The sequence below is a fragment of the Pelobates fuscus genome, chromosome 2, assembly GCF_036172605.1.
Source record: "Pelobates fuscus isolate aPelFus1 chromosome 2, aPelFus1.pri, whole genome shotgun sequence".
Taxonomy (NCBI): Eukaryota; Metazoa; Chordata; class Amphibia; order Anura; family Pelobatidae; genus Pelobates; species Pelobates fuscus.
The window spans coordinates 362720486-362741666 of record NC_086318.1 but is presented as its reverse complement, the minus strand read 5'-3'; the positions used below and the strand labels follow the sequence as shown (position 1 = coordinate 362741666).

At 43.3% G+C, this 21181-nt stretch overlaps 1 protein-coding gene across 2 annotated transcripts in view; it reads right to left on the bottom strand.

Moving 5' to 3' along the window:
* Positions 1-21181, bottom strand: part of LOC134585897 (heme-binding protein 2-like) — a 59137-nt gene that overhangs the window by 10822 nt on the left and 27134 nt on the right. Inside the window, exon 1 of one of the 2 annotated variants that reach the window (XM_063441379.1) lies at positions 5152-5308. The exons of the other annotated variant lie outside the window; for it this stretch is intronic. Coding sequence (XP_063297449.1) covers positions 5152-5295 — 144 coding nt within the window. The 5' untranslated portion in view covers positions 5296-5308. Of the gene's footprint in view, positions 1-5151; positions 5309-21181 lie in introns of those variants that run through there. 2 annotated transcript variants of the gene reach the window in all.

Sequence of the window (21181 nt, the reverse complement as noted above, 5' to 3'; positions counted from 1 at the left end):
GGGGGGGCACATAAGATACCACAGTCAAAACAGGAGGGGGAGGGGGAGCAGTAAAACTTCTCACTAGGGGATGGGGTAATATGCTGCCATTGGCTGTCTGATGCCAGCATGCTGTGTTCTGCATGCTGGCATCTGACTACACATTTGCATATTATTCACATTAGCCACCCAGATTTCTTGTTGTGGGCTGGCTGACACCTCTTAATTGCAATCTTTGTTTAGCAGATAACTCCTCTATTTGCTATCCTTTGTGGGATTGCCATATTTAAGGACACCAAATAAGGTGCTATCTGCTAAACAGCACCCTAATTTGGTATCTTTAAATATGGAAATCTCACATACGGGCACCAATTCAGGGAATGATCTACTAAACAGATAAAGGATAAAAAAATGCCCTTTTCTTATTTTCAGTTGTTTAGCAGATAAATCCCTTATTTGTTATCCTTATGTGGGATTGCAATATTTAAGGACAGGAAATAAGGGAGCTATCTACTAAACACATACGCAGAGATACACACAATCACACATAATCACAGATTTACACAAACACAATCACTGACCCACAATCACATACACACACACAAATATTACATACATACACACATTTAATCATTAAGAGGTCCACCCTGCCTCCCTACCTTGCTCTAGAAGGGCTGGAGTGGATCCTCAGTCCCTGGTGGTCAGTGGTTGCTGCTGGGATCTCTGTGCTCTTTCTGCACAGGTCCATCGCACGCCCTGTAATGATGCCGAGGCCGCGATGACATCATATCCTGGCTGCCGGCTCACTGCAGGGCAAAGACCGTCAGACACAGTCACTCACACACAGTTACAGGCACAGTCAAACACGCAGGCAATCACACAAGCAGACAGTCACACATACACACACAGATTCACAGACAGTCACACCCACAATCACAGGCAGACAGTCACACATACACACAACACAGTCACAGGCAGTCACTCACACACACACACACACAGTCACAGACAGTCACTCACACACACACGCACACACACACACAGTCACAGACAGTCACACACACACACACGCACGTACACACACACACAATCACAGGCAGACAGTCACACAGACAATCACAGTCAGACAGTCACACACACAGTGGCACACACACACACACAGTCACAGACAGTCACACACACAATCAGAGGCAGACAGTCACACATACACACAACATAATCACAGACAGTCACACACACACAATCAAAGACGGTCACAATTAGGGATCGACCGATATTGATTTTTTAGAGCCGATACCGATACCGATAAGCTGTGAACTTTCATGCCGATAGCCGATAACTTGCCGATATTCTGTACATTTACCATTTTGAAAAAATAAACTCTTTCTAACGGTAAATGCACAAAATATACATGCCACATGTAGTGGATGAAGTGTATTTAGACAGGGGAGCTGTGTGTGTAGTGGATGCAGTGTGTATTTGTGTAGTGTGTATATATAGTGTATGCAGAGTGTATAGTGAATGCAGTGAGTGTTTGTGTAGTGTGTGTGTATATATATATATATATATAGTGAATGCAGAGTGTGTATAGTGAATGCAGAGTGTGTGTTTGTGTAGTGTGTGTATAGTGAATGCAGAGTGTGTGTTTGTGTAGTGTGTGTATAGTGAATGCAGAGTGTGTGTTTGTGTAGTGTGTGTATAGTGAATGCAGAGTGTGTGTTTGTGTAGTGTGTGTATAGTGAATGCAGAGTGTGTGTTTGTGTAGTGTGTATGTATGTATGTAATGCAGTTTGTGTGTGTGTAGTTTGTGTATGTAATGCAGTGTGTGTGTTTGTGTAGTGTGTATGTATGTAATGCAGTTTGTGTGTGTTTGTGTAGTGTGTATGTATGCAATGCAGTTTGTGTGTGTTTGTGTAGTGTGTATGTATGTAATGCAGTGTGTGTGTTTGTGCAGTGTGTATGTATGTAATGCAGTGTGTGTGTGTTTGTGTAGTGTGTATGTATGTTATGCAGTGTGTGTGTGTTTGTGTAGTGTGTATGTATGTAATGCAGTGTGTGTGTGTGTTTGTGTAGTGTGTATGTATGTCATGCAGTGAGTGTGTGTGTGTGTGTGTGTGTTGTGTAGTGATGTAATTTGTGTAAAATGGAGGGGGGGATTTTTTATGTTTATTATAATTTTTTTTTATATTTAAATTGTATTGTTTTTGTTTCTTTTAGTCCCCCCCCCCACCTGCTTCTTACCAGGGAGGGGGGGATATAGTATTCCCTGGTGGTCCGGTGGCTTGTTAAGTACTGTGGGGCGGCTGGCAGCAAGCGCTAACTTACCCTCCCAGCAGCTCCTCCAGCTCCCCAGTGTAAATCTCGCGCCCCTTAGTGCCGCGCGGAGCGTTGCCATGGTAACCCGTGGCAACGCTCTGCAGCCGCGGGTCTCGCGAGATTTAGACATGGAGCTGCAGGAGCTGCTGGGAGGGTAAGTCAGCGCTTGCTGCCGGCCCCCCCAGGATCGCCGGGCTTGTAATGAGCCTGGCGGTCCTAGGAGGTATTATCGGCAATATCGGTAGCTATATTGGCCGATACCGATATTTCCGAAAATAACGAATATCGGCCGATTATATCGGTAAAACCGATAATCGGTCGATCCCTAGTCACAATCACAGTTACACACACACACACAGTCAAAGACAGTCACAATCACAATTACACATTCACACACAGTCAAAGACAGTCACAATCACAGTTACACACAGCACACACAGTCAAAGACAGTCACAATCACAGTTACACACAGCACACACAGTCAAAGACAGTCACAATCACAGTTACACACAGCACACACAGTCAAAGACAGTCACAATCACAGTTACACACTCACACACAGTCAAAGACAGTCACAATCACAGTTACACACAGCACACACAGTCAAAGACAGTCACAATCACAGTTACACACTCACACACAGTCAAAGACAGTCACAATCACAATTACACACTCACACACAGTCAAAGACAGTCACAATCACAGTTACACACAGCACACACAGTCAAAGACAGTCACAATCACAGTTACACACAGCACACACAGTCAAAGACAGTCACAATCACAGTTACACACAGCACACACAGTCAAAGACAGTCACAATCACAGTTACACACAGCACACACAGTCAAAGACAGTCACAATCACAGTTACACACTCACACACAGTCAGACAGTCACAATCACAGTTACACACAGCACACACTCTCTCACTTACAGTAAGCTTGGGCTGGAGGAGGAGTGGATCCAGTCCCTCCTGTGCTGTAGTTGGGGAAGCAGGGACTCCTTCCTGCTTCCCCTCTCTCTGTGTGCAGCAGTATGAGGCTGCATTTAGCTCCGCCCCCGCATCCGGCTTGGCTCCGCCCCCACGGCCGTTTTAGCTCCACCCCCAAATCTCCGTGCAGGTTTCCTGCTTCCAGCCCCTGCGTGTGAGCTGTGTCGGCTGCCCGGCGCCCTGCTGCTACGGCACCCGGTGCAGCCACACAGCTCACAGAATAGCAAGCCTGGCCAGCCCTGGTGGCACCCCCTGCCTGATGGCACCCGGGGCGGACCGCCCCCCCCGCCCCCCCCTTAGTACGCCACTGCGTGATTCCTATGTTTTCTGTGCAGGTTTTTTTATTGGTGAGAGTGAGCACATTAAAAACCACCATTCCACCTAAAACATAGTTACTATCCACACCGAGGCAATCTTATGCAGCAAATAATATGTTTACAATAGATATAGAGATACTACTTTGCAGTTACTGTATCAGGCCCTACATTGCTTATCTACATGTTGAAAACATGCGTATTCCTATTAGGTTTCATTAAAGCTGCATATATACCCCATACAGTGGCGTACACACAATCCATGGGGCCCCGGTGCGAAACTGATCCATGGGGCCCCCCGCTGCCTCTTCCCTCCTCTCACTCCCCCCCCTTGACAAACACACACACACACACATACATACATACATACAGACACACATACATACAGACAAACATACATACAGAGACACATACATACACAGACACATACATACAGACACATACATACATAGAAACACATAGACACATACAGATAGACAGATACATACAGACACATACATACACACAGACAGACACTCACACACAAGACACATACATACAAAGACACATACACACAGACACACATACACACAGACAAACATACATACAAAGACACATACATACATACACACAGACACCTATATACAGACACATACAGACAGACAAACAGACACAGAAAGACAGACACACACACACATACAAAGTCAAGTACATACATACACGCAGACACATACACACATACAGACAGACAGACACACACAGACACATACATAGAGACACACACACAGACATACAAATGCATACACACATATATACAAACACACACACACACATATACAAAATGTTTAAGTCTCCCTCCTGTTTCCTACCTTTTAGGTGCAGGAGGGTGACTTTCCCTGGGGTCCATTGGTGGCTCAGGTTGATGGGAGTCAGAGTTCCCACTCTGACTCCCTCTCCTTCCTCCCGCACGGCTCTCTGATAGCTGGGAGGAGTGACCAGGACAGTTACTTCCTCCCAGCAGTGATCTCATTACAGGGGCAGTGCTGACCGGGCCCCCTGGAAATCCATACCCATCGGGTGGCCCTAACAGCATGGGCCACTCGATGGGCCCCTTAAACGTGCGGCCCCGGCGGTTTGCCATGCAGGCCGGGGCCGCAAAACGTGGCTGCTGGTTAGCCCAGGAGGCCCGGTCACAGGGGTCCGTAGCGTGGCCGGGCCCCCTGGAGTGACGGGTCCGGTCGCAGCTGTGACCCCTGCGACCCCGATATGTATGCCACTGACCCTATAGGTCATTTCTAGCTAGCCCCCCTTTTAAAAATTAAAAATCATATAAAACTTACCTGAAATCCAGCTGCAGGCGAAGGTCCCACACTGATCACCCTCCACCATCCAACACCGTGGCAGCACTTGCATTGTACAATTGCAGGCTTCTCGTAGATTGGACCATTTTGCCGGCTTACAGCACTTTCGCACACCTTTCATTCCATTGACAGATACATGTTCTAAAATGAGGTCTTTACATTATATGATTATATGGTACCCAGGTTAAGTCAAAGGAATATCCACTTACAATAAATTTCTCCACCACTTGATACCTGGGACACTTAACCCCTTTACAGAAATCAGGAGTCTTGTACACATCAGAATCTTCATCTGTCACCCCACTGCACCACACACAGAGGAAGCTCAGCACCAGAATTCGTAGCATGTACATCCTTACAGTTGGATAGTACCCAAAGCTTAGTGCCAGGAACAGGCACCTATTGTCCTTTTATACTGTATGAAGGGGAGTGTCACGGAAATTAACCAGTGCATTGCTAGACACAATCTCTAAACTATACAAGATGTAGAAATGAGTATATCTCAGATTTTTTTTCTTATGGCAAAATTCACTCTTTAATAAGTACCTTATTTTCTACTGCAAGGTAATTATAGAGTATAAGGTACATCCTGATTAAAAATGGAACAAGTTATTTATCTGAATTGTTAGTGTAGGACTTACCGAAGAGGTTTGCCTTGACGTAGGAGGCTGGTTTACTCTTAAATGGCCTTTGGAGTCATTCTAACAATGCCTCCAGTTATTTAAATGTGCATGGGGATTTGGAATTGTGTGCAAGTAACCTTTTTATTTGGCATTTATTAGCCTAGGCAAACTGACCCATACCTAATTTACTCACAAATGCACATATTGAAATTTAATCTAAAATTTTTCTTTAAAGTGAGCATTCATTTTTAGTATTGGACAAAGACATGTAGCTTTTGTATCAAGACCATTTGTAGTTTATAAACTGAACTGGCAAAACACACCCCAGTAAACCCATACCCGTTTTTCAATTTTCTTACCGTTAAGGACCAGGACTGTTTTTACATTTCTGCGGTGTTTCTGTTTAGCTGTAATTTTCCTCTTACTCATTTACTGTACCCACACCTATTACATAGCATTATTCTCGCCATTAAATGGTCTTTTTTAAAGATACCATTATTTTCATTATATCATATCATTTTCTAACTTGGACCCCCAAAATCTGTTACACATCTACAACCGCCAAAAAACACCCGTGCTAAATAGTTTCTACATTTTGCAATTTATAGGGCTATAAGTACAAGTAGGACATTGCTATTTCAAAATATATATTTTTAAAATGTATTAATAGTGACATTGTAACACTGTTATCTGTCATAAATCTCTGAATCACACCTCACATGTACATAGTTTTTTTTAAAGTAGACAACCAAGAGTATTCAATATGGGGTATGTCCCGTCTTTTTAGTAGCCACTTAGTCACAAACACTGGCCAAAGTTAGCATTTATATTTTTTTGTGTTTTAAAAATGCAAAAAACTATTATGAAAACTAACTTTGGCAAGTGTTTGTGATTAAGTGGCTTCTAAAAAAGACTGAACATACCCCATTTGCAATACCTTGGGTTGTCTTCTTTTGCAAATGGGATGCCATCATGGGGGTAATTCTCATTCTGGGGCTACCATATGCTCTCAAAGGCAACATAACCAATCTGGCCAATTTCAATGTGAGAAAATGGAAAATCAAGCCTTATATTTGACCCTGTAACTTTCAAAAACACTATAAAACCTGTACATTTGCTAAATACAAATATTAGTGTTTCAAAACAGTAAACCATATCACAACAATGATATCAACAGGGAAAGTTCCATTTGTGTGTGAAAAATGCAATAAACTTCACTTTCACTGACAATATCAACACTGTGATATGTTTTACTGTTTTAAAACACTAATATTTGTTTTCAGCGAAGTCTACCAGGTAAAACAGTACCCCCCATGTACAGGATTTATGGTGTCTTGGAAAGTTACAGGGTTAAATATAGTGTTAGTAAATTAAATTCTCTGGACTTTCGGCGTGGGTTGTCAGGCAGGTCCCCCAAATTGCAATCAATAAAATGACTTAATTATGTAAAAAATGCACGTAGAATGTAAATATATATACTGTACATATTTATATATTTGAAGTCTACGTGTATATTTATGAAATGATTTATGTAATTATGTATATAGACATATGTATATTTCATATTATTTTTATTTATTTATACATACATAGAGATATATATAATTTTATTCCAAGTGTATTTTGATATATATATATATATATATATATATATTAATATCAAAATACAGTTAGAATAAAATTACATATATATATATATATATATATATATATATATATATATAAATGCCAAATAGTAGCTGCTCACCGGTCTTTTAAAATCCAAAAGTTTTATTAAATCATATTAAAATCTGTGACCAACGTTTCAGTCCCCGCTCAGGACTTTCCTCAGGGTCAGACAAAATGATAGGACAACGCATGATACTTGCAATGTATGTCAATATATAGCTATAACAATAATTAAAAGTGACTCACCCAGGTGCATGGTGTCCATGGCGTTTCCGCCGTGTATACTTCCGGGTATGCGCATTCGTTAGCCGCCCAGCTCCACCCCTATTCCTGTACGTATTGGAGTGGCCTCAAATCAATAGAGAGGGGGTGCGGCATATCAACCGCGCCTAAAGCGTCGGCTATGCTTCCGGGTGTGCGCGAGCACTTATCCCGAAGCTCCACCCTCTAATATGCACGTGGTGCATGCCGTCATGAATACCGGCTAGAGGGGCGTTGCTAGGCAACGTAATGCGTACAATTCGCTTATTGTTGAATGTTAAAAACCACCATGTGTGAGAGTGTATGTGAAAGTACATGGATGAAAAGAGGAGATAATATTAAATATAATGTTGCTTATGGTGATTAAGAACCTGTAAAGGTTTATCCTGTAAGGACATATAATATAGCTTAAAGTGCCAATAGATAAACGTGCAAATGATGTGACTTATATGAGTGTATTAATAAAGTGCTGTGAGAAGTACTACAGACAGTAGTATTTAAAGTGATAGCGTGCCATGCATTTAAAGTGCAATCTCATGCAAAAAACTTGTGCAATAAAAGTGTGCAAAACTATACCACAACACATAAAGTCATAGCCATAAATATAGCATATTAGTTGGGCCTTCTACAGGGTAAATACATATCTATAAGCCCCTGTATAGGGTAATAACCTATATGCCTAAAGTTAAAAAACATAAGTAGTAATTAAAATCATACTGGTACAAGATAGAAGAGCTAAATGAATGAATAATAAGGGATATTCTCGTTCAAACCCCTAGGGGCCACCGTGTCCAACTGGTATATCCAAAATGCTTCTTTCTGAAGAAGCATTCTGCCTCTATTTCCACCCCTCTTTGGGAGGGGAATGTGGTCTATGCCCACAAACTTGAGGGAAGATAGAGGGTGTCCTTTTTCCAAAAAGTGTTTGGCCACGGGTTTATCGGAATGTCTGTCTCTGTAGGCCAACCTAATACTAGAACGGTGGCCCCTAATGCGTTCACACAGCTGTGTCTCGGTTTTTCCCACATAATAGAGGCCACATGGGCACATCAGTTTGTATATTACAAAAGGGGTTTTACAAGTGATGGTGTGCTTGATATCATAAACTCTGTTAGTGTGTGGGTGATTGAATTTTTTAGATGGAATCATATGTCCACATGTCACACAACCAAGGCATCGGATGCATCCTCGTATGTTGCTCTTAGTTGTCTTAGAGTAACTGGCGACCGGATCCGTATGCACCAACATGTCACGAAGATTTCTATTGCGTCTATAGCAAATCATCGGTGGTTCTTTAAAAATCTTCGGAAGCAAATCGTCAGTGGCCACCATCTTCCAATTTTCTTTAATTACTGTTGATATCTGATGTGAAGAATTGTGAAACGTCATGGGGAACACCATCCTTTGTATAGGTTGGGCTTTTTCTTGGTCCGTCTCTATTGTAGCCTTACTGAGAGCGTCTTGGAGTACCCGGCTTTCATAGCCTCTGTTTGCAAACTTCTGAGTCATGGTATCCAATTGCAGTTCCATCCTATCTGGGTTTGAATTATTACGAAAGACTCGTTGGAATTGTGCCTTCGGTATGGATTTTTTAAGTGCAGTAGGATGTGCACTGTAGGCATGCAGGAGGGTATTTCGATCAGTGGGCTTGGAGTATAGGGAATACTCAATCCCATTAAGCCCCCAGGATAACTCCAAATCAAGGTATTGCACTCTGTCTGCACTTATATTGGCTGTAAGCCTGATGGGTGATGGAAGTCGGTTCAATGCAAGTTCCATCTGTTGTGCCTCCACTTGCGTGCCCCTCCAAATTATAAGGAGGTTGTCTATGTAGCGGTAGTATCCTATTATAGAATCTCCATATGGCAATAATATGTGTTCCATTTCATATGCATACATGTATGCATTTGCATACATTGGGGCTACCGATGACCCCATAGACGTTCCCACCACCTGCAGGTACCATTGGTCCTCAAATCTAAAATGATTGTTGTAGAGAATTAGAGATAGCAACTCCAAAACGAACTCAATGGGTGGACCACAGTAGGCTAGAGAGTTACATAAGACCTGTCGCATGGCCTCTATCCCATCTGCATGGGGTATGACCGTATAAAGGCTGTCTACGTCCATTGTGATGAATACCGGTGCAGAGTGATGCAGTTCCAGGCCCTTGATTCTATTCAAAAGTGTCTGTGTGTCTTTGACACAAGTGTGTAACGACTCCACTGGTCCTTTAACAACATGGTCAAGCCATTGTGCAATGGGTTCTAATATTCCATCGATGGCTGACACTATGGGGCGTCCAGTAGGTTTATTGGCATTCTTATGTATCTTTGGAATACTGTAAATCACCGGGGTACGTGGGTGGGTTTTATTCAAAAACCGATAGAGTTCCAATCCAATGTAGCCTGCTCTTAAGGCCATGTCTAAGACATCCATGATTTTTCTCTGGATATCTAGAGTAGGATCCCCTGGTAATGGGCAATAAGTGTTTTCATCCTGGAGTTGCTGTCTGAGGCGTAGTCAGCATAGTCCATGAGGACTATACCCCCTCCCTTATCCGACGGGCGGATCACAATGGTATGGTCCTTAGCCAAGTTTGCCAACAGGTTTCGTTCTTGTTTAGTGATGTTATGTTGTGCTTTAGAATGCTTCATAAAAACATTTTGTGTCATCTTAGCTGTGGTCGTAAGGAATGTCTTGATGGAGTGTTTATTACTTGGTGGATCGAATGTTGATTTGACTCTAAATTTATCAATATCCATATCAGTAGGTCTAGTGGCCTCTTTGGCAGCGTGATGGAAATAATCCTTGAGTCTCATATGCCTTCCAAATTGGAAAAGTTCGGTGCTCCATTGAAATGGGTTAAGGCCACTTGTGGGAACATATGAAAGTCCTTTACTGAGAATGGTGATTTCCGTGCTGTTAAGGCATCTGTGTGAAAGATTAAAGATGGGCGTTATCTCCTGTGAGGTGGTTTGCCCCTGGGTACAATTTTGGCCCTTGCCCCCTCTCCTGGTTCTATGCCTTCTTCGCATCGAATACGGCTCCTGGTCACAGCGCCCGTCTCGGCTGCATCTAAAAAAGGTATCGTGTTTGCTGGAGTGTCATTTTCTGACGTCGATTCTCCAGATGTAATATCTATTGTGGGGATATTCGGACGTATCACTCTTTTGCAGAAGCGTCTAGGTCTGGGTGGCCGGTCGCCAGATAACCACCTGTACACACGGTGGTCTTGGTAGTCTTGCTGTACCCTCTCATATTTTTGCTTCTTAAACTTCACCAACTCATTTTTATATTTCAGAAGTTCACTCTTAAGCTGCTGTTGGATTTTCAAACCTTCTGTGGAAGCCATCAAAACGGCCTGTTATATATATATATATATATATATATATAATTTTTTTAAATTATTTTGGCAAATTGTTTATTTATTTTTAATTAATTATTAATTATTTTTGATAATATATATATATATACAATATATATAGTTATTATATATATTATATAGATACGTGTATAATTTTACTCTAAGTGTATTTTTATATTGATACATGTACGTATACATTATTAAAAAATACACTTAGTATAACATTATATATAAGATATATATACATATTATATATAGATATAATATATGTATATATATATCTCATATATATATATGTATATATATATATATATATATATATATAATTTTTTGTTAATTTATTAACTTTTGTTTTTCTCCTGCAGACAGATGCCTGAAGGCCTATTGCAGCCATGTGACCGTTCTTTCAAAACAATCACATGGCCCGCTGGGGCCTAATTTGCAGATGGGGAACTGTCTGGGCTGTCAGACAGTCCCCAGTGGAGAAATAGACTGATCACCGGTGAGGCAACGGAGGCGATCGTGTAAGTACATAGGGTTACCTCCGATGTACTAGGTACATCCAACATCCTGGGGGTAAAGGGAGGTTTAGTTATATTTCTTTTTTTTTTTATATCGATTTTTTTTATTACAATTTTTTTTTTATTTATCTTCACTGAGTGCCTCGACCCCTCGAGGCACTCAGCAGGCAGGCAGAGCATTGGAAGCCTGCCTGATGGCTTCCGATGCTCTGCCTCACTGTAGGTTAGCGATCACCCAACAGCCCGGCAGTGGGGAGGGGGTTATTGCAGGATGACTCGAGGCATCGCTCGCACTCAAATGTGCCACAGATGTATCAGGTTGCTAACGACCAGTTAACGACCAGTTTTTGTCGGACATACCTGATATGTCCGCGGTTACTGAGGGGTTAAACATCTGTACGAAATGTGATAGAACCCCTTCTCCAGGCGGACAATTCCACATCCTTATTTTTCTTACGGTAAAAAAAACTTTCCTTTGCCTTAGACTAAATCTTTTTTCTTCCAGTCTAAACGCATGACCTCATGTCCTATGTAAAGTATGGTTTGTGAATAGATTTCCACACAATGGTTTGTATTGGCCCCAGATATATTTGTGTAATGTTATCACATCCCCTCTGAGGCGACGTTTTTCTAAACTAAAGAGGTTTAAATTTGTTAACCTTTCTTCATAGCTAAAATGTTCCATTCCTTTTATTAATTTTGTAGCCCGCCTCTGCACTTTTTCTAATGCCATAATATCTTAATATGTAATATCATATATGTTCTACACACAACCTTGATAGCAGGGGAGGGCTGGCAGCCTTAGGCCTGGGGGGCAAAACCAGTCAAGAGGCCCATTGCGCCACCAAATCAGTTCACCATCCATGCCCACCTTTTCCTGGTTTTATAACGGATATTGATGTTATGCTAATCAGTAGCTCTTTGCCATACCCGCTCCTTCACGGCTCTGACTTTCAATGTTGTCAGAGCACAGGCTGAGAATCTCTGAGCCTGTGCTCTGACTCACTAACTGAGCGCTGGAACCACGAGGGAGAGGATATGATCTGACTGCACCTACTGCTGGTGCGCACCAGTGGACCACCAGCAAATCGTTTAAATTAAATATGCTGGTGTACCCAACTTGTGAGCTGTGTTGGCCGCCGGGCGCCTCTGTTGTCATGGCACCCTGCGTGACCGCACAGCTTGCCCACCCCAACGGCTGGCCCTGCTGACACACACTGATGTTACTTAGACATCCCTCAATATTAATACAGAGATGAGAGTAAACACCAATAAACTGTGGAAACAGAGCTGATCCCCCCAAATTTATAAAGGTTTGCTTAGAGGGTTTATTCAAGATTAAATCATGCCTCCTCCTCTCTCCCCCATGCGCTGCTCTGTAGGCTGGGAGGAAGTGAAGAGTAATCACAGTCTCCCAGCCAGGGCCGGACTGGGATAAAAATTCGGCCCGGGCATTTTTTTTATCACAGCGGCCCACTAAGAAGGGGGCGGGGCAGAGAGGGTGTGTTTTGTCATCACTAACGACAAACACGCCCCCTCTCAAAGTGCAGGCCAGGGCAGACCATGCGCAGAGCTCTGCTAAAGAGCTCTAGCATGAGAAAAAATCCCTGTATTAGTTCTGCACAGTGCAAGCAAATTTAATAACATGCTTGCACTGTGTTTCCTTGCAACTTGTCTCTGGTGTCTCTATAAATGGATACCAGGAGACAAAAAGGCCAGGAAAGAGTATTGTGCATGTGTTTGGAGCCTGCTTGTGGTATTGTGTGTGTGTATAGAGTGAGCCGATTGTGGTGTGGTATTATGTAAAAAGGTCGGTTTTAGTCGTGCTGTGTTTGTGGTGTAATGTAATGCATATGTGGCTAGGGGCTGTAGAGAATGTGTGTATAGGGGATGTAGCAAGTGTGTGTGTGTGTGTGTGTATAGGTGATGCAGTGTTTGTAGAGAGTGTGTGTTTAGGGGTGTAGTATGTGTTTGCTTACAAGGAATCTAGTGTGTGTATAGGGGATCCAGAGTGTGTATGTCAGGAATGTAGTGTGTGTGTGTGTATATATATATATATATATATATATATATATATGTATGTATACATATATGTATGTACATATGTTTGGAAGTATTGTGTATGTGTGTGGTGCAGTGTGTTGGGGAGGTTCTGTGTGTATGTGAGGGGTGCAGCATGTGTTTATGATGGATGCTGTGTGTGATGTGTGTGAGGGTGCTGTGTATGATGTGTTTTGTGATAGTGCTGATTGTGATGTGTGTGTGAGTGCGATGTGAGTGAGAGTGCCGAGTGTGATAGTGCTGTGGATAATGTGTGTGAGGTGTGAGGGTGCTGTGTGTGAGGGTGCCGAGTGTGATAGTGCTGTGTGTGATGTGTTTTGTGATAGTGCTGAGTTTGATGTGTGTGAGAGAGTGCCGAGTGTGATAGTGCTGTGTATGATGTGTGTGATAGTGCTGAGTGTGATGTGTGTGTGAGTGCCGAGTGTGATAGTGCTGTGTATGATGTGTGTGATAGTGCTGAGTGTGATGTGTGTGTGAGTGCTGAGTGTGATAGTGCTGTGTATGATGTGTGTGATAGTGCTGAGTGTGATAGTGCTGTGGATGATGTGTGTGAGTACTGAGGGTGATGTGTGTGAGGGTGCCGAGTGTGATAGTGCTGTGGATGATGTGTCTGAGAGTGATGAGGGTGATAGTGCTGTGGATGATGTGTCTGAGAGTGCTGAGGGTGATAGTGCTGTGGATGATGTGTGTGAGAGTGCTGAGGGTGATAGTGCTGTGGATGATGTGTGTGAGAGTGCTGAGGGTGATAGTGCTGTGGATGATGTGTGTGAGAGTGCTGAGGGTGATAGTGCTGTGGATGATGTGTCTGAGAGTGCTGAGGGTGATGTGTGTGAGAGTGCTGAGGGTGATAGTGCTGTGGATGATGTGTGTGATAGTGCTGAGGGTGATGTGTGTGATAGTGCTGTGGATGATGTGTGTGATAGTGCTGAGGGTGATGTGTGTGAGTGCTGTGTGTGAGAGTGCTGTGTGTAAATGTTATGGATTGTGTTTTGTGGTAAATATACAAATAAATAAATCTAAGCAGGCATTATGTCCCCCCCCCTCCCTTCTTACCTTTTAGCCTGGGAGGGGGGGACCGGCATGGTGGTATCTGGGAGGGGGTTCAGTCACTCGCCCAGCATCCCTGGTGGTCCTCGTGGTGAGTGAACTCTAGCCTGCAGGCTAGAGTTCACTCTCGCGAGATCCGGTCGTTGCCATGGCAACGCGCCGGATCTCGCGAGAGGAACCCGGCGGAGCTGCAAGATAGAGCTCCGCCGGGTCCTCTCTCTCCCTCCCTTCCTCCCCAGCCGCAGGTCTATGAAAGTGGGCCGGTGAGGGAGATCTTTGATCTCCCCACCGGCCCGTCGTGGCAAACAGCGGGGCCGGCGCTCGGATAGTGCCGGCCCTGCAAAGACCGGCAGGGGAGATCCTGGGACCTTCCCCTGCCGGCCTCGGCCCATGGCCACCGCGGCCCACCGGGCATTTGCCCGGTGTGCCCGATGGCCAGTCCGGGCCTGCTCCCAGCACAACGCCACCTGTGGCTGCATGGGGAACAGCTGTTTAATGTAATGCTTGCAGGACGGCCAGCTGCCGCAGAACCTCTTTGTTTCCGTCTCTGCAAAGGGCTCCAGGCACTGCTTTTTGTGAGTGTGAGCCACTGTAAATTAGGGGCAGAGGGCACTTGCACTGCGGTCAAGACGGGCCTGGGCAGGAGGAGAGTGCAGTGCAATCAGTGCACTCCCCTCCTGTGGGTCACCAGTAGACTGGTGCAGCTGCCCAGGATCAGAGCCGGTGCAAGGATTTTTGCCGCCCGAGACAAAATAAAAATTTGCCGCCCCCCCCCCCCCATGTGACATCACAATGCCCCATCCATATGATCTGCCATATGAACTAACGCCAGTGCTGCACACAGTGTGTGTTTACATTAAAAAGCCTGCAGGGACCAGCTATAGACACCAGAACCACTTCATTAAGCTATAGTGTCCCTTTAATGTGAGGTAAATTATAGATTAGTGTCACTAATAATATACTAGATTGCCTACTTACAATTAGATAAGGATGAAGATGGGCTGCAGTTTGGCTCCACTGGTCTGGTGTAGAACAGGACCTCTGGAGGCTGTTTGCAACTGTGGTCACAAAATTCAACGTTCTGGGAGAATTGGAAGCAGCTCCATTTTTTGGGGGCCTCTTACACAGCTCAAGGTCTGGGCCCCAGTGCCTGACGGTGAGTATGCCCATAAGGCCCACTCATAAGTCCACTTATATGTTCCACCCACCCATGAGCTCGCTCACAGGGAGTGGAGTGTGTAGGGGATGTGTTATGTGTTATCTAATATGTGTGCTTATGGTATGTAGTGTATAGGGATACCAGTTTGTGCAGGTGATGCAGTGTGTTTGTGTGTAGTGGAAGCAGTGTGTATTTGTGTATAAGGGATGTATTATGTGTTTCTGGTTGTGTGTGAGGGATGCATTGTGTGAATCTGTGTTTGTATGCATAAGGGATGCAAGGTGTGTGTCTGTATGTGTGCGCATTGAGTGTAAGAGATGCATTGTGTTTCTGTGTGTATGTAAGAAACAGTGTGTGTGTTTGCATGTGTGTAAGGGTTTGCATTGTATGTTTCTGTGTATGTGTGCAAATGATGCATTGTCTTTGTGTGTAAGGGTTGCATTGTGTGTGTGTGTAATGGATGCATTGTGTGTTTCTCTGTGTGTAAGGGAAGCATGTTCTGTTTCTGTGTATGTATAGGGATGCATTGTGTGTTTCTGTGTATGTATAGGGATGCATTGTGTATTTCTGTGTATGTATAGGGGTGCATTGTGTGTTTCTGTGTATGTATAGGGATGCATTGTGTGTGTGTGTGTGCGCGTAGTGTTAAAGAGCTCCCTGTCTTGCCCCCTGTCCTATAGAGCTGCCCCTTCTGTCCGTTAGAGCTCTACCCTGCCCCTTAGTGGTCTCTCCTCTCCCCCACCCTCCCCTAGCAGTCTCTTCTCACACTCACCCACCCTCCCTGTGCTCTTCTCATCCCCCCTCCACCCTCCCTGTGTTCTTCTCACTCCTCCCTCTGTGTGTTCTCACCCCCCCTGTGTTCTTCTTACCCCCCCTACTCCCTGTGTTCTTCTTACTCCCCCCCCCTTGTTCTTCTTACCCCCTTCTTCTTATTACTCCCCCCTTCTTCTTCTTAACCCTCCTACTTCTTCTTACCCCCTCTTCTTCTTCTTACCCCCTCCTTCTTCTTACCCTTCTTCTTCTTACCCCCTTCTTCTTTTTACCCCCTTCTTCTTCTTACCCCCCTTTTTCTTCTTACTCCCCCCTCTTCTTCTTACCCCCCTCTTCTTCTTACCCCCTTCTTCTAATTACTCCCCACTCTTGTTCTTACTCCCCCCTTCTTCTTCTTACCCCCCTCTTTTTCTTATCTCCCCTCCTTCTTACTTCCCCCTTCTTCTTACTCCCCCCCTCTTATTATCCCCCCTCCCCTCTTCTTACTCCCTCTCTTCCCTCTTCTTACTCCCTCTCTTCCCTCTTCTTACTCCCCCTCCCCTCTTACTCCCCCTCCCCTCTTCTTACTCCCCCCTTCTTCTTACTCTCCCCCCCTCCCCTCTTCTTACTCCCCCCTCCCCTCCCCTCACTCCCCCCTCCCCTCCCCTCTTCTTACTCTCCCCCTCTCCCCTTTTTACTCTCCCCCCTCCCCTCTTCTTACTCCCCCCTCCCCTCTTCTTACTCCCCCCCTCCCCTCTTCTTACTCCCCCCCTCCCCTCTTCTTACTCCCCCCTCCCCTCTTCTTACTCCCCCCTCCCCTCTTCTTACTCCCCCCCTCCCCTCTTCTTACTCCCCCCTCCCCTCTTCTTACTCCCCCCCTCCCCTCTTCTTACTCCCCCCCTCCCCTCTTCTTACTCCCCCCCTCCCCTCTTCTTACTCCCCCCTCCCCTCTTCTTACTCCCCCCTCCCCTCTTCTTACTCCCCCCCTCCCCTCTTCTTACTCCCCCCCTCCCCTCTTCTTACTCCCCCCTCCCCTCTTCTTACTCCCCCCCCCTCCCCTCTTCTTACTCCACACCCCTCCCCTCTTCTTACTCTCTCCCCCCCTCCCCTCTTCTTACTCTCTCCCCCCCCCCCTTCTTCTTACCCCCTCCCCTGTAGGTGGCCGAGATGCACTCCGGTCCGCGGTCCCGGCCGGAGTGATAGGAAGGTGCTCAGTGTGCACCTTCCTGTCAGTCCGGCCGGGTACAGGAAACAGAAACTCCTGTTCCGCGCGGAACAGGAGTTTCTGTTTCCTGTACCCGGCCGGACTGACAGGAAGTGCGCACTCAGTGTGCACCTTCCCATCACTCCGGCCGGGACCGCGGACCGGAGTGCAACTCGGCCACCTACAGGGGAGGGGAGGGAGGGGAGAAGCAGCTGCAGCCGTCTGAGCGCTCTTTACAGAGCGCTCGGCGGCTGCAGCATTTAAAGGGCCGGCCCGCCGCGGCCGGTCCTAAAATAATTTCGGGCGGCCTGGGGGGCAATTGCCTCCCTGCCCCCCGGCCCAGCCCGCCCCTGCTTGATAGTACCACTGCTTTACCACATGCATGTGCCCTGCCAATACACAGCACTGCATTATCCAATGCTTAACCCCTTAAGACCGCAGCCAAATGTACAAGTTGTGAACGAAACAAAATGTAAACAAAACCTGGCATTTGCGCTATATGTCTGTCCAACCGTAATTCACCTCTTTCATATTAAATGCACCCGCCCTTATTATATATCATTTTATTCAGGGGAAACAGGGCTTTCATTTAATATCAAATATTTAGCTATGAAACATAATTTAATATGAAAAAAATGGGAGAAAATAAGATTTTTTTTTATTTTTTTAGTTCTACATGACATTTTAACTGTCAATGTCATAATACTGTTTGCTTTTACTGCAATAAAATACACATATTTGTATTCAGCACAGTCTCACGTGTAAAACAGTACCCCCTATGTACAGGTTTTATGGTGTTTTGGGAAGTTACAGGGTCAAATATAGCGTGTTACATTTGAAATTGAAATTCGCCAGATTGGTTAAGTTGCCTTTGAGACTGTATAGTAGCCCAGGAATTACATTTACATCCATAATGGCATACCATTTGCAATAGTAGACGACCCAAGGTATTGCAAATAGGGTATGTCCAGTCTTTTTAAGTAGCCATTTGGTCACAAACACTGGCCAAAGTTAGCGTTAGTATTTGTTTGTGTGTGAAAAATGCAAAAAACACAAATTTTGGCTAGTGTTTGTGACTAAGTGGCTACTAAAAAAGACTGGACATACCCCATTTGCAATACCTTGGGTTGTCTACTATTGCAAATAGTATGCCATCATAGGGGTAATTTTCATTCTTGGGCTACCATAGGGTCATAAAGGCAACGTAAGCAATCTGGCGAATTTTAATGTGAAAAAAATGAAACACAAGCCTTATATTTGACGCTGTAATTTTTGAAAACACCATAAAACCTGTACATGAGGGGTACTGTTGTACTCGGGATACTTCGCTGAACACAAATATTTGTGTTTCGAAACAGTAAAAAGTATTGCAGCAAAAATATCGTCCATGTAAGTGCTGTTTGTGCGTGAAAAATGCAAAAAACTTCACTTTTACTGGCGATATCATCGTTGTAATACATTTTACTGTTTTGAAACACTAATATTTGTGTTCAGCGAAGTCTCCTGAGTAAAACAGTACCCCCCATGTACAGGTTTTATGGTGTCTTGGAAAGTTATAGGGTTAAATATAGTGCTAGCAAATTAAATTCCCTATACTTTCGGCATGGGTTGTCAGGCAGATCCCGCTAAATGTAATTAATTAGGATACCTAATTATGTAAAATTATTACATAAATATATGTGTAGAATTAATATATGTATATATATACATATGTGTATATATACGTTTATATATATATATATATAATTTTTTAAAAATATTTTTATTTATATATAGGTATATATATAGTGATATATACGTATATATTTATGTATATAGATATGTATATATTATTTCATTCTACGTGTATTTTGATATAAATATATATATATTAATATCACAATACAGTTAGAACAAAATAAAACACATCTATATATTTTTTAATATTTTATTTTTAATAATTTTTTTCATTTTATTTTTTTACGTATTTACATATTTTTTTATATTATATATAAATATATATATATATAACAATAATTATATATATATTTAATCAGTGTCAGTCTATGTGTAATTTGATATTAATATATATATATATATAATTATATATATATTAATATTAAAATACACCTAGACAGTGTATGTGTGTGTGTGTATATGTGTATATATATACTTAGATCATATATATATAATATATATATATATATATGATCTAAGTATAATATATATATATATATGATCTAATATATATAGATCATATATATATATATATAATATATATATATATATATGATCTAAGTATATATTTATTTTTTTTACACTTATTTTAATTAATTTTTATTTGATTTCAGCCAGCAGGGGGACTAACTGTCATTACAGTTACTCCCCCTGCTGGCATTGCAGCAGCCAGCTATCCCGGCCATGTGATTGTGAGGTCCTCACAAGGACCTCATTCTCACATGGCCCGGGGGGGCTAAAGAGGACGGAGGTGCCGAGGGGGGCTCCCTGGGAGTCCCCCCAACCGCGATCGCCGGCGTGGGATCGCCGGCGAACGGGTAAGTGAAAAAAAAACGGACGGCGTACTATTACGCCCTGCGGCGTTTAGAGCCGCTTTAAAAAGGACGTAATAGTACGCCCTCCGGTCTTAAGGGGTTAAACTTTGTTAGGGTCTACAAATGCCTAGACTATAGTGAGGTATGCTCTACATCTCACATGAAACTACTGCCATTATAGAATGATAGTTTATGTCACCCACACCATCGCAGTCCTCGTGGCAGTTCTCGTGTATTTGAGAGCTTCTGATCCCCACTGTACAGCGCTACGGAATTTGCTGGCGCTATATAAATAATAATAAAATAATAATAATAATCCTGGCTGCTTGTGGTAACGAGTTCAGTACAATCACACCTGAAATAGTTCCCCTGACACCTCAAGATCTATCTAATCTAACATTTTTATGTAGTTTGCATGGATGATTAATAATAAAAAAAAATCTACTAACAAGCAGGGTGTTTTGTAAATGCAGCTATATTTATTGCATGTGTTGCTAGTTTAAAAGCAGTATGTTGAATTATAAACATTATACCATTGATTTTCATCTTAACATTATTTACACGTAGGTACCGTGAGAGCTGGAGTATGCCCTAAAAACCAAACCATGTGGATATCTCTCCTGCTGTATTGATATATTTGTCCCAGTTTTTTGTCCAGCAGAAAAGACCCTCAAGTATAGATCGGGTGGAATTACCCCATATTTACAACTTGAAGCATCCTTATATCCTTTAAATATAATTGCTGGCTGTTAATTATTTTATGACTTTAAACAATTTTGGCAGTGCATGGTCAGAAGCATTATAACAATAGAGGATAGGACGTGGCAGGATGTGGCAGGATGTGGCAGGATTTAACCAGTGAATCACAGCTGAGGACTTGTTTCCTAAGAACATTGCAAATCAGGTGCTAAGCACAGAAATCCTTTTTAGTTATTACTAACAAATGTTATGACAAAATAATTACAAACGGTCAAATACCCTGTTAGCATTGAAGCTTTGTATAAATACCATACACAGTACAACAGCTACAGCAATATATCTATACTG